At 45.1% G+C, this 27,858-nt stretch overlaps 1 protein-coding gene across 2 annotated transcripts in view; it reads right to left on the reverse strand.

Moving 5' to 3' along the window:
* Window positions 1–25,177, reverse strand: part of LOC142557363 (uncharacterized) — a 40,287-nt gene extending 15,110 nt beyond the window's left edge. Inside the window, exons 1-5 of one of the 2 annotated variants that reach the window (XM_075669151.1) lie at window positions 24,194–25,177; window positions 20,299–20,454; window positions 16,197–16,286; window positions 9,350–9,541; window positions 5,059–5,151 (exon numbers count right to left, since the gene is read on the reverse strand). In XM_075669151.1, the coding sequence (XP_075525266.1) occupies window positions 5,059–5,151; window positions 9,350–9,541; window positions 16,197–16,286; window positions 20,299–20,454; window positions 24,194–24,659 (997 nt within the window). In that variant the 5' untranslated portion in view covers window positions 24,660–25,177. The remainder of the gene's footprint in view (window positions 1–5,058; window positions 5,152–9,349; window positions 9,542–16,196; window positions 16,287–20,298; window positions 20,455–24,193) is intronic. The other variant, XM_075669152.1, reaches the window with a different exon arrangement.
* Window positions 25,178–27,858: the final 2,681 nt, after the last annotated feature.

A 27,858-nucleotide genomic window follows, 5' to 3' on the forward strand; every position in this document is an offset into this window, starting at 1 on the left:
TGGACATTTCGTCGGGATCGAATTAACCAAAAGAAACTGAATTAACCGGCGTCGAATTAATGGAAGTGTACTGCATTAATATTATGATGACTAGCGAGATGTGCTACGAACATAAAAGATATACTATGTAGGGGGTGACACAATAAATTAATACAGCACTAGCATTAGTGTCTCACCAGGGCCCTTGAATGTAAGAACATGGAGGCATGTGTGCTACAAAACTCTACTAACAGCAGCAGCTTCTCGTAAGAGAAATTGCTAGGGCTGATAACGTGTAATAAAGAGCAATCAGCCGAGCACAGCAAAACAAGACACAGGGAACAAAGCTAAGAGGGCAAACAGGCGCTAAATTCTACCCTTCTATCCAAATTCATTTTCCATTTGAAGCAATGACTGGCACCTAGCCAGTTACTGCCAAGTGCATGGATGCAGACCTCTGTTTAAAAAGTTTGTTGTATTATGACGACGTCCTTGTCAGCTTACACACTGATCATAGAAGCAGAAAGTATTTTAAAGAATAGAGGGTGAAATGGTGTCAGCTGACCTTCAACTGACCGCATTGGAAAATAGTGCACCTTGAGTCTGCTGGTGGTTAGAAAAAGACTGCTGATAGTGGCTCTAGGCTTCAGGGAATCAGCTGTGCACAAACAATTTTCTTAATCATTTGCATACATTATAGTGAACGCAGGTAAAGTAAACTAGGCAGTTAGCAGCTGTGTGTCTTGTCAATTTTCTGCTCATTTTTCCTTTTTCCTGCAATAACGTGCTTGTTATTTACGGATGAACTAATTCACTCAAAGAAGGTGCTCACAAGGGAGCAGAACATCAGAACATTCTCGTGTTCAAAATTAAATTTAAATTCTAGAGGTTCATGTGCCAAAACCACCATCTGATCATCAGGCGTGCCAGAGTGGGGGATTCGTTTCTAACCACCTGTGGTTCATTAATGTGCACCTAAATTTAGTCACCGGTGCTCTGGCCCTCACTCCGACTAACTTGGCCATCAGCTAAGCTGCTACTCATTGCGCAGCTCATTGTAGCAGCACAACAAATGATTGAGCAAGCTAGAGTGAATTTCAAAATGTTGTAATGTCTTGCTCCCATATGACCACCTTCTGTATCATGACACGTTAGACAGCTACTCAGAAGCAAAACCAAAATTCGTTTGTAGAAAAGACATTAGAGAGTTTTAGAATAAGGACACCAAATGTTTGGGGCCCCAAAGAAATAGCGTTGAAGCCCCAAAGAAATAGCGTTGAAGCCACTACGCATGCGCGAGATGCAAACTGTGTTTGGGTTTTGCGTCGGGCACGCTATTTCACTGATTTAGCGGAAGCCCCAAAAGCTGCCCCAAAAGATTTGCGTAAACAAACATGGCAGCACCCATCGAAGCGATGGCTCTAACCAAGCATCAAGTTGGGCTCGATTCGTATTAATGCGTGAAGTTTGCAAGCTAGGAGAAGTGACTGCGGTTATCGCTTTCTCTCAACTAACGCGTGTTATGAAGATTAATTCATTAGACGCCGCTGATTCCAAATTCGATTGTTGATTTCATGATTCATAGTCCTAACACGCCTTAACTTGACTGGTGAAGGCACGTAAAGTTGGTCACTCAAAATTAAGCACAGCTAATTGCTTGCTGCTAATAGAATAACCTCTAAATTGTAATTAAATGTGGTAACACGAATGTCAAGATTACTCTTATCATAAAATGGTAGTATATCTCATTTAATTACTTATAATAGATTTTCTTTGACGCCGCATTGGTGCTGCAAATGCAAGATGATATCCACAAACGCAAAGCCCTATTCTAAAACTCTTCACTCCTGCATGCCCCAACGCTAACACCTGCAAAGCTCTTTGGGGCCACAAATGTTCGAGGCCCCTATTCTCAAACTCTTAATTACGTAAATTACTCAGCATTCTTCTAGGCTTGCCAATACGTTAATGGAGGTGCGATATCTGTTCGCCAACCATTAGTGTTGTCAGAATGCTGTACAGTATATGCCAAATACAAAAAATATGCCAAATACAAATTTTGTACTGCACTAAATGCGATCAAACTTTGCCAGCTTGCTGTGACATGGAATGGTTTAACAAGCAATGCATAATTCAAGCTAAATAATTTGGTGTCACGGCCCCCTTAACAATGAATCCAGGACATATGTAATTAAAGAAGCCGTTGATTTTATCTCTGAACACTTCGGTGACAGAGTGTGTGATGCAGCCAACCTTATGGCATTGAAGTTTGTCACTCGTCAAAGTGTTCAGCCACTCAACCTGCTGGAGTTTTCATTTTCTTTTTTTCCCCTTGTGCTGTAGATGGCGAGTGGGTGACACCACAGACCAAACCCTTCTGTTCAATTTTTGTTGTGCCAGTTTGCATATCAAGAAAGGCATCAGGCAAGGAGACACAATCTCTCCAATGCTACTCACTGCATGCTTAGAAGTATTCATGGTATTATACTGGGAAGTATTAGGAGTAAGGATCAATGGTGAATATCTCAGCAACCTGCAGTTTGCAGATGACAATGTCCTGTTCAGCAGCACTGGGGATGAATTACAACAAATGATTCAGGACCTCAGCCGAGAGAGCATAAGAGTATGGTTGAAGATTAATATACAGAAGATAACGGTAATGTTCAATAGCCTGGCAAGAGAACAATAATTTGTGATCGCCTGCCAGCCTGTAGAATCAGTGCAAAAGTATGTTTATCTAGGTCAATCACTTACAGAGGACCCTGATCATGAGAAGGAAAATTATAGAACAAAAATGGGTTGGAGCGCATATGGCAGGCATTACCAAATTATGGCCATGAGAATACCGCTATTGTTGGGAAGAAAAAATTCACAATCATTGCCCTTCACCGGTACTAACATATGGGGCAGAAACTTGGAGGTTAACAAGGAAGCTTGAGAAGAAGTTAAGGACTGCGAAACATGGGTAGTTGATATTCTACTTGACATTAGGAGAATAAAAATTGAGCTGGCCAGGCCGTGTAATCAATGGGTAGCACAGTAAACCGGTGGCCTGCTAGAGATACAGAATGGGTGCCAAGAAAGCAGAAGCAGAATCGAGGACAGCAGAGAATCAGGTGGAGTGATCAAATCAGGAAATTTGCAGGCATAAGCTCGACTTAGCTGACGCAAGACAGGGGAGACTGGAAATTGCTGGAAGAGGCTTTCACCCTGCAGCGGACATAAAAAATGGGCTTGCGCTTCATGTGCACGCCGCAGCTCAGTGACAACACCGTTACACGCGTTCATTGCAAAACAACAAATCAGCCATCGGGGATGACTAAATTTCTTCATTGTATGGGCAAATTTGGTGTAATGGCCTTCACTGTGGAGACATATGAAGTTCTTTGTAAAAGGCGTATGACTGTACACAAATACTGAATGAAGTGGAAGGTCGGAGAGCGGCTGTTGTCGCTGCCTCATTGGTGGACCATTGCATGCACCGTGTGGAAGTTGCAGGTTTGGATCCCACCGCTGGCAAGTTGCCATTTCTTCCAACAATACCTTGATGTGGGCGAGTCCGTTCATCTTGACAGTTTTCATAAAAAAACATTAAAGACGAAGACGAAGGAAGGCATACGACAGGACTGATGCTACTTACAACTGGTGTTTATTACAAACGATCATTTATTTATGCTCTGTGCATCACCTACATCATGCACTCATTATCATACACACAAAGATTGAACTGAATCATATTATACATACGATTGTATGATAAATCAGTTCAAGTGTCTAGATATCAATCAGTTCAAGTGTCTAGATATTTCATCTAGCGTCTAGACGTTTCTGTCGAGATATCTAGACACTTGAACTGATTGACCATACTATCATATGTATGACATGATTCATTTCCATCTTCGTGTGTATGATAATGAGTGCATGATGTACGTGATGCGCAGAGCATAAATAGATTACTGTATGTAATAAACGCCAGTTGGAAGTAGCGCCAGTCCTGTCGTATGAGCGCCTTCGAGTTCATCTTCGTCTTTAGCGCGTTTTTATGAAAACTGTCATTTCTTCCATTTTCTATTTCCCCTTTCGAGCATATTTCTACGCTTAACTTTTATTTTGTGAAGTGCACAGTTAGTTTCCTCTATGCTTTTTTTGGCTTCACTGTCTGCCGACTTTGTACATTTGTAACAAAAAAAAAATCTAGCCTCTTGGTTCCTATTCTTCTTACTCAATGCAGCGACAAGCGAAGAAAACGCGCCAATTATTGCCTGTCTTCTCCTCCAACAGTACGAGCTGTTCTCATTGCTTCACCCCTAGCAAAACTCTACTGTGTTGCTTCTCCCAACAGGCTTCAAGGCATTGATAAATCTATAACTGACCACTGGCAAATCACCCAAAACAGTATTTCTGGCTGGACTAAATGAATGTGCGTGCATTTTTTAAATTGCTCAAGTTGAAGTTAACGTAAGCTGAATGAGCGGCTACCACTTTTAAAATGGTTAACCTCCTCAGGCCCAAAAAAAATTCTAGTGGCATAGCACCTTTTAAAATCGATTCTTATTGTCAACCAGTCTGTTGTATTTCTAAAAAAGTACTTGCATGATCAGGTGGCAAAGGCACATGCTTGTATCGGCGCCTCCACTGAGTATCCAGTACTCCAGTTTGTTCACATAAGCGTGTCTTTTGTTTTCCTAAACATACAGATAAAGGTTTAATCCCACATGGTGGTTCCTCACCTTCCCTTTTCAATATGGCTTGCTGCAGCATCGGGACAGCATTTGAAATGCGCTACACATTATTTTTCACCAACATCCGTGATGATGCAGCAGCATGTTTCACACAGAAGTATCAACTTTCTCAAAAAAAAAAAAAGAAATAGCTTATCGCTTGTGGTTGAACTTCGAAAAAGATGAAAGCCGTTCTCCACAGGGTGAACTCGGGGTCCGAAGAAGTTAAAATCTGCCTTAAATCATTACAGTGCTAATATCGCTAAAAAAATAAGGAAAAGAAACCAACAGAGATGCAATGTCTGACTTTCACACCGTAGGTAACAGCGACATGCGCATATGTAGGCGTGGAACATACGTGTCTGGACTGAGCGGTGGAACTCCCTCTTGCGCCTGTTGGCAAACCAGTTGCTCACGTTGGTTATTGTCATGAAGCCGCACCGGCTTGAGCCTGCAATCAGACAGCCACGCATAATGAAACACCCCTGATGCATTGCCACTTTCTGAAACGAGGTCCAGGAAAAAAAAAAACAATTACTTTGTTACCATGCCAATCATTAAGGTACTTAGAGGAGCACATTCATTGAAGGCAGCTTAGCGGCCATGGCATTTGCCCTGTTAAAGGGACACTAAAGGAAAATACGGAGTCATGCCAAAGTGGTAGAGCAGTGCTCGAGAATCTCTAAGGAGTCAATATTATCGGGAACAGAGCCCTAACAATTGAGAAATTGAGGTAAATGCAGGACATGGTTAGACACCCGCCTGGGACATTCGAGTACTTGCCCGATGATGAAAGCACTCTGCAGTTCAATTCTGCCACTAGTACTCAACCATATGCTGCAAAAAACATGCTTGTGTTGTATTATAAGATGAAACAAAATGCTACTTGTCTGGTTCTATTTCATTTTTAGAAAAAAAGAACTAACTGAAATTACCCTTCACAACGATGCAGGCAGTCGAAAGGTTACATTTCCGCTCCACTCCACAAACACCGCGCCTCTCGCGCTTTCGTGTTTCACTAGTTTTGTTATTGCGTAGTGCTGCACTGGTTTTGCCGGCTCGCGAAACTCGCACAAACTGCAAATAGCAGAGAATTCAACTTCCATGTGATGTCATGGGATGCCTGAACAGTGTACGCCATTTGACCAAAAAGCAGCTGTAGCGGCGAATCCACCGCTCCGTCTTGGCTCGGTACTGCCATATATGTCGGGCACCGTTTTGCTCAAAGATGGCAGCAGAGTGCGGTGATGGCGTATGCAACTTCAACACTCCCCCAGTTGGCTGGCGGGAGATTTGAATTTCAAATCCCGATGAAGTGAAATTCCTTCTAGGATACCTGACCCAATCGACTTTTGTCAAATTTTAAGACTGCTTTTCACCCCTGACGCTGTCCAAGAAATGAAAGGGGATCATCACCATGGTGTGTGGTAGCTTGCATGGCAGGTGCTATGCTGCTACGCAACTCTGCAGCTAATGTAAGCAAATGGGTCGATAATAATTGCTGCCGTTTTGCATTCCAAATCCCAAGTCTGTTTATGAAGGATGGCTCTACACAAGAATGACCACAGAAAAAATGTGTTTTCGTTGTTTTCTGCAGCTCTCTATATATTGAACTGCTGAACTGGGCAAACTGGAATAGCGAATCTGTTTATACCATCATGAATCCATTTGATGTGTTGCAGATCTGCTTACATACAGTAGCCAGTATAGCCAACAAACTGCCTTTTACAAGACAATGTAGACAACTGCTTGCCTGTATTTCGGCAGCGGGAGGTTTCAGCTCTTCCAGTGATAGTCTAAAAACTCAAGCAAGACTGCAGCCAAAGCACAGTCTAGATCTGCTAAGAGCAATGGGATAAGTGCATGGCCCACAGAACTGGTCCCGCTGACGGCCGCCAAAAAAAGATATATGTGAAATACTGGAAGCCGGCTTTTCCATATTGTTAAGTTGTCCTATACAAGATGGCCGACGTTCTGCTCACTGCATTATTGCATCTAAGGCAGGCTTACAAACAGTGAGGGTGTAGAAAAAAAAAGTAAATCGGTGGCAAGGGCAGCGGCACTGGCTTGCACACTCTCATGTTTACCCATCTAGAGTGACGTTCGCCGCCATGTTCAACTAAAACGAGATATGTGGGCAAGCGCATACACAGAATTTCATATATCCCTTGTTATCACTGTGGCTACTGAGTGCATGCTGCAAAAGCAAGATGCCTGTTCCCAGGCAGTACCATGTTGAGAAAGTTAGGAGTAGCGGTTTTTGTAATGTGGCTTGATCCTGGTCCATAGGACGACAATGATGATGAAGCTAAAAGTGCAAGCCACTGCTTATGCGGGCCGCAGTTCAATAGGCCTAACCGCAGTTCACTAGGCCTAACCAGTGATGCTTTACCAGTAGCCAGTGACCACAGTTGCTGTTTTGTGCTTATTTGACAGGACAGGAACTTTGTTCATAATCACGTTTGCGACATCGCGTGCACAGGTCATGCCTGAAACACTGTGCAGCATCTGAAATTTCAATTATTCCCACTATATATTGATGCTAAGGGGCAGGTTAAAAATATTAGGCCACCGAAAAATCTATTGGCGGCTGTATTTTACATTTTTGCTAGCACAATATATATGTTGAGGCACATGCAAAAAAAAGAAACAAAAATTGCTTCACTTATAACCAATGCGATGCCACATACTTTGTTTTCGATTTCCTCATCACACACACAAAAAAACAATGATCACCAAATTTTAGATTTACTTCCTTATATCTGATAATTTGTTATATACATGTTCAATACAAGCTTCGACTGTATTTACAAAACAAAGGATCATCACAACTGAAATTGTGCATTTTCTTTCAAATTGTAAGGTGACAAATCCAGCATGGTTCAATAGAACATGGGTAACCAGACTTTCACAGCACCAAAACACACTTGGTCCAGGTTATGCCAGCAAATGTAATACTTTTCTATGATCAGGAGAGGAGAAATAAAGAAATTTTAATCTGGGGTTTTGCGTAACAAAACCACAATCTGATTATGAGGCACGCCGTAGTTATGAGGCATGCTGTCTACATGTATGAATTTAGCCACTGCCAAAGCAATTAATTGTTTGTACTTTTTAAATGCAAATTAAATGTCTGTGCAGCGACACTGCCACTCTGGATTAATTTTGATGACTTGGGGTTCTTTAATGTGCACTCAATCCCCGGCAAACAGGTATTTTTGCATTTCACCCTCATCGTAAACCAGCTGCCATGGCACAAAGATAACTCAGCAACACGGTCTTAGTCATGCTAAAGCAGTGATGGCAATTACGTACCACACCATACAGCCAATTTTGGGAACCTCTTTGTACCTTCTGAATGATAAAGTGCATTCTAGAATGTCATGTTTAAAGCAACTTTTTTAACTTTGGAGTCGCTAAAATTGTTCTGTTATGCTGTTATTTCCTCCAGGCGCCAATTAATTCTGTCCACTGCAAATTTAATTTCGCTGAATTTCTTGCATCCTCACAATCATGAAATGTGTACAGCTGCAGACTGCATAGGGGAGTTTCAACATTTCAGCAAATCTTGTCAAGCTTACAGGATTTTCACTCCCTTCAAGAAGTGCTGACAGAAATTTCAGACATGAGAACACAGACTATTTCATGTCTAGTGTACTCAGAAAGCACCTACCTAATCCAGCCACTTGAAAGATATGCATGGCGTTAAACACCGTAAAAATATGGGAGAGATAAACCCACTACATGACTCCACAGAATACCAAGAGCAAACACCCTACCGTCTACCTTCCATCTCGTTTTAATGAAGTATAGCGCACAGATTATTCAAATCTGCAATACAGGTCCAATCAAAAGTGTTTCAAGATGAATGCAACAATTTTGAAACAGTATTTTCAGCGATGCTTTCACTTCTGACAGGCTATCTTGTACATATGGTGCCTTATAGGGATATGCAACTTCAGTGCAACATTAGCGCCAGAAGGGAGCAGAGCTTTGGACTTAGTTGCAGGTGATGCGGCCGTCGTGCCCAGAGGATCCAGGGCCCCCAAAATTATTGTATGGTCGCATGACTTACCTTAAATGAACCTTTATTACATAGCTAACGCAGATCAGCTATTTTCAAACTTCTAAGTTTGCTTGTCCCTTCACACTCCTCGCAAAACCAAGAAATTGAGTTTTATTTTAAATTTCATTATTGAACTGCTGCATATATTCTCATGACTTCTCAGTATTATAGACATTAGATCTAATTTGAGACTGTAGCACTATTTTGCTGGATTTGCAAGTCAGGAATTTAATTTTAAAGAATACGCTAAACCGAAAAGGTGAAAATGACCTCGCGTGACCTTGCCGAGAGATTCCCACATGGCGCTTTGCGTTAAAATTAACTACGCTCGAGCAGATGCCGTCAAAACCCATGAAGTCATGGCGATTTGGTGCCAGAACGTCAGGCGTCTTCGCCACCCGCCTTTCGCTTTCGCGTCTTTTCTGTCTTACCAAGCATCTTTTCACAGTAGGAGGGGCTATTCTGGCATTTCAGAAGGGTAACTTACTAATGCAGTTTAAATAATTTTTCTTTTTGGCGTCCCTTTAACCGATCGGAGCAAGTGTACAGCAGGCAAAAAAAGAATGCAACAAGAGCAACGGACCACTCTCCATGGAGTAGGTGTTGCACTCCTCCACGACCCTCTCCTTGTCGTTCTGGCTAGGGTAAGGGTTCCGCTGGTAGTGCCTCTCCAAGATTTCCAGGTGGCCCTTGACAAAGGTGAAGCGCTCGCGCTGCTTGGTCAGCCGCTTCAGCGCATCCTGGGGCAGCCTTGTCATGTCGGTGTTCGGGGTGGCTGCAACGCACGAGAGAACGTCGCACATTGCAAGAAGTGCCGTTTCGAGGCAATGGCTGCTGCAAGTTTCTTTTTTTCCGGCTTGTTATAGTGTCTAGGTGCTAGCATCCATCTTAACATGTTGCACAGATTTCCTTAACACTTTGACTGTCAAGTTTATTTTCCAACTGCTCCTCCTCAGACTCTGCCAGGTTTTTTTTTTTTGTTGCTTTCCACACTATAAAGAAACCTAGTTATCCGTTGTCATTGTATTCAATCTCAGAATTTATAAGAAGTTCATACACTGTGAACAGACCTGCGACAATGGCTCACCATGGCTTCCCAGTCAATATTCAGCTCCTGCTGTGTTTTTCTCGCATGCTGGTTCAGGGGAGATTTTATGCTACACAGCAGAGGTTTGTTCATCACTGCTTTCTCTGAATTCAGAATTCATGAATAGTTTATAAATTATTTCATCTGCCAAAGTGCGGACGGACTTGCCAACTGGTTTGCTGTCGGAGCGACAGGGCACAAAGACATACCTTCCACCTGCTATCAGAAAATTACCTTATGAGTTACGAGTGTTTAGATGTCTTCTTCATAGATGGCACAACAGGCACACATGGATTTTTTTTTTTTTTGCAGGAGTTGATTCGGGAGAGGCGGGAACTGCACTGAAAACACAAAGCGAGTATACTTGGGAGAAGCAGTACCCATGCAAGGATCGGTTCACAAGTTACCTCCAAGGTGGCAGTCAAGGGGCTAACAGAACAGCAGTTCTGTGAGACTACCACATCACAATGCATACGGGTCTGCCATGGTACATATAATATACAGTAGAACGCCGTTGACAGATTTTTAAAGGGACTGTGGGAAAAAAATGTACCAGCCGAGAAAACGTAATCGTGAGGAAGGGCACATGCCACCACAGCACAATGTCAGAAGCAGTCCGAGTGGCTGCCAGTGCAGTTAGCTTTCTCGGTTCTCATACTGTGACAAGGAACGACACGTCCGGGCGAGTATAACTAAGGGATACGTATGGTGTTCCGTGACAGTGGCCCCTACCGCAGTATTTTGTGTGCGCTTCAATGCATAACACTGCGCTAAAGCTTGTGAGGTTTCGGGCTCTCGCGGTGGTTGTGTGGGGGCCATTGCGTTGTGTTGCCGGAGGCTCCGTGTCCCTCTCCTCCTTGCCTGGACGGGGTGGCAGCGGGTCATAAAACACTGTCGCTCTGCTGTCATCCTGCCCACAAGAAGGTCAACAGGCTTTCCCTATTGGCTGACGTTTTGGCGGGATATGGGCCCTGCTTGCGTGCACTCCGGGTACGCGCGCGCAAGATGGGGCCCGAGGACACCACATCGGGGCGTCTGAAGGTGCGTACGCGTTCCTCTCTGCCAGCAGCAGCCCCCTCTGTCTGCCGCCGGCCGATGGTTACCTCGGCTCGTCATGGTCCCGGCCTCGGCGGGAGCCACGGAGCAAGAAACATTTAGGAGTGGAAACTCCGCTGTTTGCGGCGACCAGAAAAAGTCACAAGCCCGCGGAGCCGTTATCGTGCTGGCGGCGCCTGGCGGCCTGGAAAGAAATTGCTGCCGCTGAGAGCGCGCTAGAGCGGCCTGCCCGGGCGCTGCATTTTTTTTTTTTCGCTGCGGCTTCTCCAACGCGCCGCATGGCGCCGCCACTGTATATGGCCCCGTCGGCGCATGCAACAATTGTGACCTTATCTGGTTCAATATAGAGCATAATCCGATATAAGCCTGCTAAATAATTGGATGTCATAAAAGCACATACCACTTTTAAAATCACTTTACTGATCAAACTAGCTTAGTTTCACACAAAATAGTCCTGCATTTTCTTCTGCTTAGGCAATTTAGCTGCGTGCGATGCACACACTTTTCCCCTTCGTTTAAGGAGTCGGAGCAGCTGAGGCCGCAACCTTCCACATTCACGCAGAAGCACCGGACTAGTGCGAGCGTACCAATCACTTCGAGGGATGTGGGCCAAGGATGGTCGTTGCTTTCCTCATTGTGCCCACTTTCACTTGCGCATGACACGATTTCGGCAATGTAGTCTTCGTTTCCGGGCTCTGCCGCAGTCGCAACACCATCGTTTGCGCTCACAAACTCGTCCACTGTTGATTCGTCAACAGCTTCCGGAAATTCTGACAGCTCGCTCCAAGTTTCGGCAACACTGGCAATGGCTGCGTCGCATGCATGAGAATTTACAGTCATCACCGAGCACGCAGAAGTCGTTAAGGCTGAAGCTATTTCGGATTACCCAATCGTACACGGCCGTGCGTACGCGTCGGGCGCCACAGGCATTGGGTCGTGAGTTAGGCCGCTTTAGCCCTAATCTCCCCCTTCAAGATCGTGCCGAGAGTGCACCTCGGAATCTTGTACGTTGCGGGGACATCCAACTTCTCACCGCATTCGACCCGATTTATGATTGAGTTTTACGACAAAAGGTGAATTCTGCCACTTCATCACGGTAACGCTGTGGGAGAAGGCCCACAAGGCGCACACAATGAACCAGAAAAGCAGCGAGACAACTCTCACTTTCGCCACCTTGCACGACGAGTGCACAAGAGCCTCTGATTGGCTGTCTGAGCAAGCGCTGTGGGCGGGCCAGGATAATTTTTGCAGACAGGTGTCGGCTGCTCCAAGGTAGCACGGTCACGTAGGGAGAGCAGTTAAATGGAGCCGCGCTGCCGGGTTTTCCCGCAACCACGAAGGAAAGCAAACTTCCGGGCGCACTTTCCGCCACTTGACGTTCGATATATCAGGAGTCGTTACTAGTTTCGTTCGATGTAAGCGTAATTTTTGCTATATATACTCATTGTAACTATACCATGTCCAGAAGTTCAATATATAGAATATTTCGATGTAAACGGTTCGATATAGTTGGGTTTGACTGTACCACCATCTATGGAAACATCCTAACAGGTGATGCACCATTGTGGGAATGGTGAGGCACCAGTGAGCCTCCAGGTGGGTGTTTATTTAACTAAGCATGCTAAAAATGCACAACTTCTGCATGAGCAATGCATGCAATTCATTGCAATTTGCACTGCGGTAACCTAGCATGTCCTGCCGCCTGCACAGGACAAGCATCCATTGCCTCGTACAGGCTTTAGCACATGTACGACGCTCAACATTTAAAGGAACCCTGAAATTATTTCAATGATTTTCTACACACATACTAAGTCTTTAGAGTACGTCCTTCTGATCATTAATTGACAATCTAAGTGCTCCGCGTAAAGCGTGTAATTTATTATAAGGTTTCAAAAATGCACATTGCTGCCAATCGCAGCACATTGCTCGGCGGAATTTTAAGCCGCCCCTACCCATATGACGGAAATCACCCATATGACGTCAGTGGGGCGAGCTATCCGATTGGCTGACAGGGCACGTGATCGAAAATTTTTCCAACTTTATGGCAAACAAATGATGTTCGTAAGAGTAGAATTGTTAGTTAATTTGTTTTCATAAAAAGAAAGTAACATAAGAAAAATGCACAAAAACAATTTTTCAGTACACTTAAGCACTTCCGGCACACAGCAAGTGTCGTCTGCTTGTGTCACAACGTGCTCCGTCTTTGACGAGAGCTCCGCCGTCAGTGTCGGTCTGTCTTTGCGTGAGCGCTATGATTCGACTTTGTTGCGTTGTGGACTGCAAACGTAGCGACTGGCAATATGTCAAGCTGCGACATCGTGTCCCTCTGCAAGCCAATAGATGAGCAGAGTGGCTGCAGTGCATCGGACTGCCGCTATCCAATCGGCGCGAGGATTTGCGCGATTGCGGCCATCACTTTACACCGGAAGATTATTAACGCAATAGCATTTCGCGAGTCCGGTATTAGGGTAAACTCAAGCGCAAGGGGACAGGGCCTGGCTGTGTCCCCTTGCGTGTCGTTTCAGGGGATGAACGGAAGCGCAAATGTGAATGGTCTGCACGGTGCAGCCACCTGGCGGCATAGAGCTCAACCACACACAGTAGCAGTAACAAAATGTATTCTTCTTTGCTGCTGGTGTAAATTTTTCGCAGGAGTGTAATCGTTGACACATTGTTTTTGTAAATGTTTAAAATGTTTTACACTTGGTTAGAGCAATATTAGCTCTTCTTTGGCTCGTTAAGCTCAGCGCCAACGGGTGGCTGGACCGTGGAGACCGATCAGGCAGCTCACGTACATCTACGCTAAAGTTCCTTAATCAGCTTGAGTTTATGCCTCCACCATTCCGTCGAAACATTCAGCTAGTGTGTGATTACCGGAATACCAGACACGTTCGGCGCTACGACAGAATGCTCGCAACGCACGCTGCTTCGATAGCTCTCGCTTGGGGTCGATGGCCAAGCGGCTAGCGGAGAGGTTTCGTGCAGGCGGGGGCTCCAAAACAACCGGAAGTGAACGATCTGACGTTGCATGATGACGCAGAACCAGTGAAGGCAGAGCTTAGCCCGGATCGCTCGGCGAACGAGTTGAGGAGGAAAAGCATGGCTAGGGAGGAGGGTAACTTCTAATCGCTTGTAACTCCATTAATATGTAACACTTCACTTAAATTGTGGTGCAAATGTTCTACTTAAGCTGTACCCTACGCGTCTACAAAATATTTGTCCGAACCGTTTCAGGGGCCCTTAAACACAATAAAGTATTTAGGGAAGTGCAAATTGAACCAAATACAAACTGAACAGCAAGGACTATATGAATCGAATAGCCTTTGCTATTCAATGTATTCAATTGTATTCAATGCAAGAGTTCACGAATTGAAGTTGCTAATATTTGTTTCACTTGAATACAATAATGGATAACAACAATAGCCCTTGCAGTCTACAGGGAGAAACAATGATGCAAATGGAGACTTGTCTGAATGATTCTGGTGTATAAGGACTGCAGTTATAGCATAGACGATCCAGTTCCCAAACAAACACATGGAGTGGGTCACTTATGCACGATAGCTGCTGTTCAGTAAGCTTCTCTCACCTTCGGTAGCTAACGAATTCACTGTCACTACTTCTGGACAATCTCACCGTGTTTCAATTACATTGAATTGATGCGCGGTGCTGTAAACTGCCCTTAGCTCCTTCAGCGAGCACTATGCGCTCTACTCGTGAACCCGGTGACCTGCTATTCCTTTCTCTCCCTACTATTATTGTCATGGTGCACCAGATGTGGTCATGCTTTCCTTTGTGTCTCACTTACAAGCTTCTCAATTTTTGTTTAAATTATGGGGTTTTATTACGTGGCATGCCATAGTGGGAGACTGAAAATTTTGACCAGCTGGTGTTTTTTAATGTGCACCTAAATCTAAGCACATGGGTGTTTTCGCCTAGCACTCCCCATCGAAATGTGGCCCCCGTGGCCGAGATTCGAGCCCATGACCTCGTGCTTAGCAGCCCAACACCATAGCCACTAAGCAACCACGGCGGATTGCTTCTTGGTTCACCTGCCATCCTACTGTTAACAACAACGAGCAAAAAAAAAAAACAACGAGCAAAAAAAAAGTCACATGTTTCAAACACTGTAAACAAGCCTTTTGTTGCCGGACAGACCACACAAAACTTTTCATTTCAATTTCTTTTTTTTTTAGAAATTGGAAATAATCATTATATGGTTCATTATTTAGAGGTCACATTTCTTGAGTATTTGTGCTCAACTTAAGAATTTCACAATTTCCACAGCCCTAAAGATGTAAGAAAGCATTAAATATCAAACTTTCAAAAAGGATACATATAGAATAGCACGAACTATATGTGATTAGTATCCAATACCTCACATATTCTCACACCATGCAATTTCTGTTTAATTCTGTTCTTTGGCTTACCAATGAGTCATAACAGTATATCAGTGTAAGCACAATATTACCAAGGCTCTTACAGCACCTTTTAAATGATGGCACTAGGTGTGAGATCTAGTTCTAAATGTAGACTGGCCGCATTAAAGGGGCTGTGAAGCACTTTTTGGACATAGCAAAAAAAAATGTTGCCAATCCGTTGCAGAGGCTGCCGTTAACATCTGAGCCAAACATTACTGTCCTGCATGCAGCAGAGAATGTACAATCTCCTGTAAAACCCAGCTAAAAGCCACTTGCCCTCACTTCCGCGATGCCGTCATGACGCGTCACCGAAAGCAGCTGGACCCATCAATGCTATTGGCTGATTATGTGACCGCAAGAGCATTCTCAGTAATACATGATTGTTATTTTGAGTTTAATAAGTAAAAAATGTATACGTCTGCAATCTCAAAAAGAAAGAAAAATAATTTCATCTTTGTACTCTGCACAGCTGCCTCTGCTGCGCATGGCCTCGGACATGGCAGCGGCGTGCTGTGTGGCACAGTCCACCGCAGCTGCTACGGCGTGCCACGATGAGCCCTTTCATTGCAACTTTTGACCAGGGATTTGCCCTTTTTGATTCACTGTGTAGTTTACAGCGGGCTAGCAGAGACAAAAAGAGAAAGAACGTAGGGTATCGGTGCAACAACTCCACTTATAGTTGAAAAGATTTGAAAAATATTTACGGCGCGAGACTCGTGAGATGGCATCCGTTAATATGAACGTCCATTCTATTATTAGTTAGATAAGTGTTTCAGGGCTTCTTCTGCAATGGCCAGGAGACAATCATGCTCACATGCACCAGCTTTCCAGCGCTTGCAAAAGAAATGAAAACTGCAGCAGGTTCTCACAGTGCTTCAGCAGCTTGCTGGCATCCTTTCGACGATTGCAGAACCAGTTGTTCACCATGCTGGCGGTCACATCTGTTGGAACCGGTTCGCCTGAAACGACAGCAATAAAATTAGAAGAAGAGGTGAGTTCATGCTCCAATGTCTTCGTACCAACCACCCCTGTCAGATTTCTTGAGGTTCTATGCAGAAAACAGTTCTGGAAAAAAAATATACTGCGGAGGGCTACCTAAAGGAAAGCACAAAAGCGCCACTAACAACAACTATAGCTTTCCTATTGAGAGCAACAATGGATAAATTTTTTTCTTTCCTGGCAGCTTTTTTGCCAAGGATGCACCATGTTGGAACCATCTCTTGATTCTTCTTGTAACATCCACTTGCACATGGTGCATTGGCTGACATTTGTAAGTGCAGCCATTTTTTAAATTAGAATTCCTGCAGATTTATGAAACTATTCCAAGCATATTCAATGCCAACTTACACCTTTCGCGTAAAATAGCAGTGTGGAACGATACACACAAGCATTGAGCCTGCCAATGCCATTTTTGCTTGCCGTCTACATGTATGAATTTAGCCACTGCCAAAGCAATTAATTGTTTGTGCCTTTTAAATGCAAATTAAATGTCTGTACAGCAGCATTGCATTATTTTGTTGTTCTTTGAACGCTTTCATTCAGACAAGTGGAGACATCTATCTTCAGTATAATAGAGCCTCAACAAATATTTTATTGAAGAATAAAGTAAGACTGCACAATAAACCACCCTGCATCCAGCACAGAAGCTTCCAGGTAAACACCTGCCAACAAGCTCACTTGTCAAGGCCATTTAGTTGTCCAACAAGTTCCGAACTGTGGCACTACATATCGCTGCGCAAGAATCTGTGCTCACTGCAGTGATTCCATAGCCTTGACTCTGCTGCATGGTACTGCTGCAACTGAGTATGTGTAACTTCAACAGCTACACTGTGAAAGAAAAAGACAGGAAATGGAAGAAAATGGATCAGAAGGTGATGCCATCTATCAAGAGGGGCAGTTGTGAAATTGAAACTTGACAACAAATTTAGACCTCGAGAATTGTCAAGGTCATCAGCGAAGCAGAGTCAGAGCGACCACATCAGTTCAGAAGCAACGCTGCCTTCCGCATTCAGAAGTTGACGTGGAGTTGACGACACTGCTTGTGTCAGCTACGTAAAGCATTAGGCCTATCATATTGGCTGCTGCACCTCTACTTTCATTTCACACATACTTTGGTATCCCGAGTGCTCACCCTATTACAATGAGTCGATAACAAAACCAGTGGCCAAGACCCCTTTTACTCCTGGTGCGGAGTAAAACCACGTTTTACTCCGCACCAGGAGACATGTTTTCGTGTACCAGCTGTTACAACTTGCCCTACGACAAAAACAAGTTTGGTGCATGACTGATTTCCTGCATATTTGGGTGTGATGTGACACCCCGCTGGCAAAGATTGCTGCACCCTTGCGGGATCCACTAAATTGCTTATGGTCTCCTGACGACACTGGGCAAATGACTGACCAACTCACCCACCCAGAATAAAGAAAAAGTATGACCTTATGGTGGCCATGGCAAGGAAAAGATTGCCTCGCCCACCGTAGGAAGACAAACCCTCGACCACTACCAAACAATGGACCTGTCTTAGACATCGGGGAGAACAATGCGAGTTCTCAGCCTAGGGAACTAGGCACCCTCTGGGAACCTTGAGACTATATAAGAGGCCCCAAACATACACATTCTAGACTCCCTTCCCTCACCATGTACGTAACCTATAAATATATGTTCTTGGTCAACATGACGCTCGCCTTCATCGTCGCCTCCTTTGTCCTGCAGTGAAGTGCACCTCACTTAGCTGAGGATGTATCAACCTCTAAGCTGGCCTATTAGACGTCACTCACCCAAATAACACAGGCGGAGGATAGGTCATTGAAGAAACAGAAAACGTCTACAAGAGGAGCACAAAGAATTATCAGGAGCGACCAGGAACCAACATGCTTCGTAAATGCCCGCTAGCAACCCATGCTTGCCACCCATCATTGCCATACATATGCAACAACAAGATGATGCCCATGGCGACTGCAAGCACCTCATTTGCAAGCATAAGCGACTATGATCCGAGGGGCTTTTCACAGCAGTCATCAATTTCCCATTGCATTTTGTGAAATGGCAAAGGGGAGGTAATAAAACATTTAGCTTGGTCATATAAAAACACCAGTTCCTTGAAATACCAGGTTTACCAGAGAAAGAGACATGGGCAGCTATGTTGGTGGCGCCATCTTATGGCACATAGTTCAACCAGAGAGCATACAAAGCCATTATAGCAGTGACCAACCACATTCAGCTTAGTTGCTTGTACAAAGTGCCGGCAAGCAAGACAACCATCAAAATGCAGTTCTTCCTTATTTTCCTCTGACAAGAACAACTATGCCGCGCAAAAACGTTTCTAAGGCGCTGTTTTTACACAACACATCACAAGATGTCACCACCGCCACTGTTAATGCCATCCACGTCTCCGGTAACCTAATACTCTGTGAAAATGTACCACCCTCCAATGATGGACTGTTGATCAGTAGGTCTAAGTTGCACAATTTTATTCCAAGGCAGCACAGGCTCAATTGAAAGACGATCATGGTGGTAGGATGATCCTCAGCACATTTTCTCATGAGTCTCTATAAATTACACAGTAATTAAACCACTGGCTACCAAAGCCATAGCCAGTTAACCGCGAAGTCCAACAACAGGGGCCATATTGCCAAAGCTCGCGAATGGCCGGGTTGGATGCTGGAGGCATAGTCGTTAATACATGACACTACTTGTTCACTACAACATAGGGTGGATTCTTTTTCTTCTTTCTTGCTACCTGGTATTTGGGGGAATTTGGCATAATGCCTAGAGGCGGCAAAAATAATCGGCACGAAGGGTTCTGCGGCGTGCATAATATTTGGTAGCCTATAGGTTAATTAGTATTACCTAATTTACGGAACGACAAGTTTCATTGATTTTATGTATGCAAGAAGAATTCAGTCACAGGCTTAAAACGTGTTCACGACTTACATGTTGCCTGCAGGCGTTAAGAGAAGAGAAACTATTATTTCGCCATTACTGAGGGAACACAACCGCTCAAAACAATCCATCAAATGTGGCAGTGACCGCAACAAAGCAGTCACGTGTAGCCGTACTCGGCACAGTGAAGTCCAACGGAGCTACACTCAGCATGTAGAGGATTAAGTTTACGCAAAGCTCAATGTCCCTGGTTCCTTCCTTGCCAAGCACTGAACAGAAATGGGCAAAAACAATTTGCATACACAAATGCGTACACGACGACTGAAGCAGATATGCATACAGACAAGCCAAGGCTCTCTAGTGACTGGGAATATCCTGGTAGCCTCTCGGTGGATACATATGTATATATCGCCCATTTCCTTTTGTCCTTGGCAATGTAAACGCATTGCCAGCATTATGTCATGACGTCAAATGCAGGTACCTTATTTGCATGATTCTAACGTGCACCTTTTTTGAATAAAAGGTGCGTTTCAAATTAGCATGCGTGTTACAATCGTAACCAAATCTACTAAATCGAAAATTAAACCGACGGTTAATGAAAAAAAGAACGCTCAATGGAAGGTAGCTAGCCACACTAACATCGAACTGGTCATCTGAAGAAAGCGATACTCAGAGACATTGCAAGGTGGGTCCATGGTGCGTGGAATGCCCTCCCGCAGACGGCGGTTGAATGGGCCTTTAAATAGTGTGACATTTCTAATGCATTAGATGGAACTGAAGATGACTTTCTGTCGTCGGTAGATAGTGGAAAGAATGTGTCGTCAGAATCTGAGAGCGACTAGCTGCTAAGATCCAGCTGTGCGCATGTCTGTGTGCCTTTGTTATGTTCCACAAAATCATTTAAACATGGTACGCATAGACTCGGGTTTCATCACTTGACGTGTGCAGTAATAGGCACCAAGTTGCTTCTTTTTATATCTGGGCGGTAATATAACTCCGCGGTAGTGTCGCGGTAGAATTGTGCAAATACAGTAGCTTGCCACAAAATTAACAGAAAACTTCAAAGGACGACCGAGACCGACAGCGTACCAGAATTGAGAGCACTGAGGTTGCACTCAGTGGCGATGGCATCCCTCTCGTCCGCCTCGGGATAGGGGTTGGCCTCAAATGCCCTCCGCAGCACCTGTAGCTGGGAGTCGGTGAAGCGGAAGTGGTGCCGCCGTGGGAATGCCAGGCCTTGAACGCCTGCGGGGATTCAACGGAGGGGCCAAGAGTGACTTCCCGGGGCAATTTTTACATTAGAAACAACGCAGTCGGCCATCGCAAATCCTACCCGAGTTGAGTTCAAGTTTTCGCTCAACCCTCTCCCATACCGACAGGACATCGGGAAAAAACTAACCGATACCCTGAATGTTCTCCACGTAGAACGCCAAGTTATCACTGAACCCTTCCTGTGCCGACAGGACATTGGGAAAAAAGCTAATTGAAATGCTGAATGTTCTCTTTTTCTTCTGCAAGGAGTCGCTGACGTCAACGGCTACACGGAGCTATTTGTTCAAAGAGCATCCTACAAGTATTCTAACACTATACGTCAGCAAGCCTACAGCCACAGACAACCAATGAGGGTCTCATCACTGCAAAGCGAGATAAAGTGTCAACGATAACTTGTTTCCTTCATCTCGTCAAAAATGGACTGACGAGGTGGACTAGAATTGGTTCACTACTTCTCAAGGATGCCAACAACCACTTGCAATGTTTACATACAGAAAAAAAAAAAAAAACTCGCTAATTCAACCATGGAACCATGTGTCAGCAAATTCGACACACAAACAATATTGGCGGAAAGTCAGGTAGAAATGCAACGCCTTTGCCAAAGGAGCGCACAGTCAAATTTTTTTTCGAGATGCACAGTTATAGTGCAGCAGCAGCAGCAATGAACAACATGCCAGTGCATGCACAGGGCATTTTGACTGATCAGCAGTGCGAAAACTGATGCAAACTCAGAGGAGAAGCGGACGTGAGGAGCTCTGCGTGCCCTGATCATTCTTGTTCCTCGCTCGTCCTTGTCACGCCCATTTCATCTCCCGAGTTTGCATCCTTTTTTGCACTGTTGATCAGTCACCATGCAATTCTATCAACATGCCCAACTGACAGGGCGATTTTTTAGCTGGCCAATGCTGCAGCAACCTAAACATGCAAAGTGTGTGGGCCACAATGCCCTCTCTCCCGCTCCCTTGCATAGAACTTAGTGCTGAATTATCTGCCTCCCTATGTCTTCACCTCCCTTGGCAGCCATTCTAGAAATGAGCCTGTAAACTTAGTTTACTGCCTATCAGGAGCGTAGTAAGACCACACAGAAACACAGCTCAACTTGAAGGGATTGTTTGTTCAGCATTCATACACTAGCTCAAGTACAGGTCACTATAGCGAGTTACTTTGAATTAATAAAACCACAGTTTGACGTAAACCTAAGAAGTCACTTTTACATTGGTGTTCAGGGAATGGAAATATGCCCTGCATAGTCCCACCAAGGTAGACTCAACCGTACCAACATGAAAAACTCATCCAACCATATGAATGGATATACCGTGGTCATGGCTGCCAAACTTAAAATTCACAAAAATCAAACGGACAAAAGAGAAAGGTAAAACAATACATTTATTTTATGACTGAAGATGTAGAGCGTTTACTAAAAGAATTCAGATGTTCATTCTGTACAGACACTGAGAATAGGAACTGTGTTCTAAGTCGCACCTACAATTATCCACACCACAAGCATACTGGAAATGTTCGTAAAATAATCCATGAAACAGCAGCCAACACTTTTTTGGCCATTGTACAACAATATTATGGAATATTTGATGGTACTGCGGATGGCCCAAATAATCAGAAGGTCCGAAAAGTCAGGCTTTGAAAACTGTCCGTCAACTGTATTTGTGCACTTTCGAAATCAATATTACCCTATAGCAGATGCAACTAAAGAACCTTGGATTTACTGGTGTCATTACGACAATGCTAAATAAGCTCTAAAGACTGGACATTTCACGATAGAATTGTAAATGTTGGCAGGTGTGTATGATATATATGGCTGCCGATTCATTTAGAACGCGGCAACTGTGTTCCACAGCTGCGTTGCAGTCGGCAAATAGCACATCCTCTGCTGTTTCTGCAAACAAAGCGCAACTCCTGTGACCTCAAAAGTAAATGTGACTGTGAAGCAACAGTGAGTGAAGGACAAAAGATACTATAATAACTGAAGCAATACGCTCCTGCATCCATTGTACTCCCCGTTCTGCTACTTCTATATGCCGAACAAACTAGCACATCAACTTGTGCCAAGTAAATGTGACTGGAACCACAACTTTGGGACACAGTACAACATCAGCTCAAGACGCAGCTTTCCAGCGAACACCAGTGGATGTAATCAACTGTGCATGGCTTACGAAACGAGTTGCTAAACATTTGCAGGAGTTGACGCAATACAGCTTAACTTCAGCCGATCCTCTATCGGCACACAGTAGGTGCGGCTGTAGAGGTCACTGACCACCGTAGCATCAATGCATTTCGTAATTACATGTTTAAATGGCACACACAACAAGTTGGGCCAGATATGTACATTGGCTAACGACTCCTTGTGACTACCAACTCCTTTTCATACTTCCTACGTTCTACCACGTAACAATGACATAGCCGCAACCTGTAATAAATGACATGCTACCTGTATGCAAACGTCATGAAGAGAAAGCACCCAGCGTAATACGGGGACATAAAAGAAATGTAAAAAGAACAAAACGAGTGCGGATGAAAATGTGCGTTTTCACACAATGCAGTCTCTGTTGACGTTGACACTCGGGACTACAGGTGCAATTACAATTGCTACCTCTCTAAAGGCTAAAAACCACAGAACCACTGAGCGAAATACACCCACACATGTAGGGGGCTGATCTGTGCTTTTTCTTTTAATGTCAGCTTAGATCTTTCACGGCATTGACGAGACCCACAATCACAAGCAGTCACTTTGAAAAAAACCTAGGTATGGAAAAAAAAAAAAAACGCGCGACCCCTGAGGATTCGCTCCAGTACGCAGATGTAACAAAAACATCGCCGTCTTAAAAAGAAGTGATATATTCCCAGAAAATGCTACGCATGTCAAGCTTATCCCAAACAAAAAGCCGCTGTGCATGAAACTAGATATTCTCTCAATAGAACGACCAGAAACCGGCGTTAACGTGAGAGCTCTGCCATCTCTCTATCAAGTCATCAGGCTGCTAGACCCGCGAGAAGTAAGTTTAGCCGATAAGACTGATTCCTGCATCGCTGCAAAAGGCAAGTGGCGAGCACGGCAACTACCGGAAGAGCGCAGGTAGAAGCTACAATCACAAACTGCTTGCACGAGGATTTCAGGCTAGAATGTGGCCAAAAAATACTTATAAACAACGATAGATTCAAGACTTCCTCGGCTAAATGATTCCACGATATCACGGCAAACCGAGAGCAACGTGCCCGAGGAACTGCGACCTGGGGCAGGGAGGTCAACCCACCTCGCTGAAGCCGCAAAAGGTGTTGCGGTCGCGCGCCGCATTGAGCAACAGATAGACCGCGGTCAAAAGAAAAAAAAAAAAAAGAGCCCGTTAAAAGCGTGCCGTCGGACGCAGTTCGAAGACGCTTCCGCGAAGCGTTCGAAAGTGTCCAAACTCGCACCGCTAAGGCTTCCCATCAGCTGATCTACTTCCGATGCGCTCCAACGCGCCCGCTCGCCGCTGTGTTTTTTTGTGTTTGTTTTTTCTACGCAAAACCTTCCTCTCGAAGCTCAGCGTTCGAGCTCCCGAAATATGCGTCTCGCTTCTCCTGCGATGGGTCACGAAATCCCGAGTTTGCGCAGCGCACAGAGGCGCCAATCAGCTGATAATGTTTAGTACGCACCGCCGAGCTGCGGCCATGCTGTATACGGAGGGGGGCCAATGAAGCGGCGTGCGAAACTCACCTCGGGGCACAACAGCGTTCGAATGTCCCTGCGAGGCGTCCGGCGGTGCAGTCGCCGACCTCTGACACCCGTCTGCAACTGCAACGACGGCGCAGTCCTGCTGTTGAAAGCCATTCTGCTGCTGCTGCTGCTGCTGGTTCGCCGGCGACTCGGTCGACGAGCTCTCCGAACTCGACGTGCACTCGTCCTCTTCGTTCCTCGGCGCCGCTTGCTCGGACGGCGGCTGCGTCGGTACGCTCGCTACGGTCGTCGGAGGCGTCGCGACTCCGTTCGGTGCCGTAAATCCACCGCCGTTAGCACCGACGTAGTGCTGGGGAGGCGAGCGGCGCTGGTCGGCGCCCCTGCGGATGGTGCGCTCCAGCCGCTCCAACTTGAAGTATATGAGGCCGATCTCCTTCATCGTGATACCGGTGTCTTTTAGCCGGCGAACCAGGTCGATCTGTTCGACCGTAAACTTGAGCACCATCGTCGTCCCGGAGGCTTGGTAAGGTCTCCGGAGATTGGTTTTGTAAGGTTGTTGCAGGCGTTGAGAGAGGCATTCGGTTATCCGCTAATAGTTAGCTTACTAACCGTGCTGGTTAGGTGAGGTTTCGCTCGGCTTAACTAGGTCCTCCGGGGTGGGGACGCGAAGTCGTCGGCTCGCTCGCCGCAGTCGGCGTCTCTCGTGCGCAGGGGCATGCCTCGGTAACGTGCCAACGAAGGCATGTTGCGCAAGGTGCACGCTAACGATAACTAAACCAACCAACTAACCCTAACTTAAACGTTACATGTTTCTCATGTGCGCCGGGGGAGGGCGCCACTTGCTTGATTGCGCACTCTAGTGGCCGTAATCAGAACTGTTGGAGACCATGAAGCATTTCTTTTTATTATAAAAACAATGTTTGGCATTGCCATTGCTTGTAAGAAATAAAAGTCTACAGATAAAGGTTGTTTATTAAGCGAAGCTAATTATTGTTACCCAGCTAAACCATAGCGCACAAGAAAAATAAAAAAAGGAGCAACACCAAAACATGCCGTACATAAAAGCATAAAAGTTGTTATAACTAATTTTATGCTTGTAACGGTTCGGAAAGAGAACCGTCACAACGTGCGTTAGAAGTAGTTACAAGATCGCGTCTCTTGTTTTATAGCCTTCGAGATCAGATTTTACCACGAAGTATTCTAGGCGCACTACACCGAGAAACCAGTCGCTGGATGGTGCAACTTAGAAACATATGTTCAATCAGTAAATTTTTTTCCAGTGCTGCTTATGGTGTCCAAACTGTAACCTCCAGCAACGGCTTTGTCAGAGTACCAAAAGTGGTCTCGAAGGTCATGCTTTTGCATACTGCAGCCGCCGCAAGCGGTTGCAGCAGTAAATCGTAACAACCAATTTTAACCAACGTGCGTTAATTCTCTGGATATGCTTAACAGCAGATACAGGTACTGTAATTTAAACTCTATGGTCGAAACTGCGGGCGAAGCTCCAATAAAGTGGCCCATACGCGCTCACATGTTACGCGGGAAATTTGAATCTGCCGATATCCGCAGCAAAACACAACACCGATCGTTCTTAACTGCTAGCGTATGTTAAAGATCAAAATAATCTTTAAGCCAACCGATGATATCGATGTGTAACTCAGATTATGCGCTTAAGGCCTCTCTAACGGGCGTAAACATTCTTATTACTTTTTTGTTGCTATGCTCCAGGATGGCGAATGCGCCACATGAAAACGCCAAAACACTTTCTGGCTGTGATAGAGTAAAATCAATATTCAGTGGCAATTTAGCAATAAATGCGAGAGAAATTCGTTAACATTACATCGCAAGTCTTTGGAGTCCCGGATCCATGATTTGAACTGCGTTCACCACATAAAATCATGATAAAACATTGTTCAGTGTGTGCTCAACACGTCCCGCCTCTTCGAGGAGCGAAGCATTTTGATTTCTTGTATATAATTCCTAGTATTATAGAAGTAATCGCCGTCTGATCGATTATTTGAGATCAAGGGTTATAATTACGCTATTTTTTGCCACGTGCAAATAATAAAAAAAAGGCCACGTAAAAACACGCCGCATTGCAGTTTTTACTCATAGGCTACCTACGCTTTTTCTTAGGCTCCCTGCAATGGTCAGGCGGCGCGGCGATCGGCTCAGCCGTCAGCGCCACCGTGTCAGTTGCGCGAAACACCGAGGCGGCCGCTGTTGCGGAGGCATGCTTTTGCGGCGCTCGTTTGAAACCTTTCGGACGTTCTAAATTGCGGTTTTAATGCAATCGAAAACGTCGAGGCCCATTTTGGACCACCGACGCTTGAGAAAGGACGTATAATCTTTTACTACAACCACGTATACTGTGTCAAAGAAGTAAACAGCACGGACATCACAGTGAGGTGCTTAAATTAAATTGTGGTGTTTTAGGTGCCAAAACCACGATCTGATTAGGAGGCACGCCGTGGTGGGAGACTCCGGAATAATTTGGACCGCTTGAGGTTCTTTAAAGTGGACCTAAATCTAATTACACGGGTGTTTTGGTATTTCGACCCCATCGAAATTCCGCCGCCGTGGCCGGGATTTATTCCCGCGACCTCGCGCTCAGCAGCCCAACACCGCAGCCACTAAGCAACCACCGCAGGTCGCGAAGTATTTGTCACAACAAAGTAAGTATGCTTACGACGTCGATCTCGAAGTGCGTTAAGAAATCATTATTTTATGCCACTAAAGTGAGCAAATACGGCCGTGGACGTCTTTGAACTGTCATTTGTCGCTTCTTACTTGGAGCGTGCCTTGCCCCTCACATTGTATAGGTTTTGGCTAATTGGCAGGTAAGTGCTTTGTTCTCCGTTGACGAAGTGCCTCGAGCACATTCTGGTATTGTCGTTCGGGCTCGACTGTGAGAGGGCATTACCGCTGAAGCATCATAGAGAGCAATCAGCTGAGACTAAACAATGTGAAGACTGAACAAACATGCGCTTGTGTGCGCGAGGGAAATGCTAATTTTCGAATACTCGACGTGTTCTGCAGTGTACTCCAACCTTAGTTAATTGTGTTGTCGTAAGCGCGAGGAAACATCGGCACGAATGAGCTCGGTTCCAGCATTCGCGTCTTGATCTTGGCGCAGGAAGAAGCACAGCGCACACAAGCGCTTACGAAGCTAGATTTGACACCTAACAACTACTGCAAGTTTGTTTTGAAGCAAGACAAGCTAAACAACTATCAAAACTGATTTACAACAGCCGGAATCAGTTCACGCATTTTTATGCAGTTGACGCTTTATTGTGTATTTTTGCAGATGGCGCTGCTGGCTCATTTTCATTTCTTTTTCTTGTTTTTGCACTTCCGTCTTAGTTCGTTTAACAGAAATTCGCAAGACCGACACGAACCGCGACGATCCACTTCAGCCGCCGGGTTGCTTCCCGCGGTTTTAAAGGGAAGCGGTACAATTTGATGCCGACATCCCCTTCGCGGTTGTGACATTTCTTAACGCAGCAGTATCTGCGCTTGTTCTTTTTGTTCACACTTCTCACGAAGAAGCTGCCAAGAGGCCGCGGGGAATCCATTGGAAAATTGGAAAAGCAAACTTGCAGGCGGGCCTGAGCGCACCACGGACAATGGTGAAATGACGGTGAGGGCCTACCCGCGGGTGCTCACCGCCGCTGCCAGGTGGCGCGACATGTACAGGCAAACTA

This window comes from Dermacentor variabilis, chromosome 9 (assembly GCF_050947875.1).
Source record: "Dermacentor variabilis isolate Ectoservices chromosome 9, ASM5094787v1, whole genome shotgun sequence".
In the NCBI taxonomy this organism is placed as follows: domain Eukaryota; kingdom Metazoa; phylum Arthropoda; class Arachnida; order Ixodida; family Ixodidae; genus Dermacentor; species Dermacentor variabilis.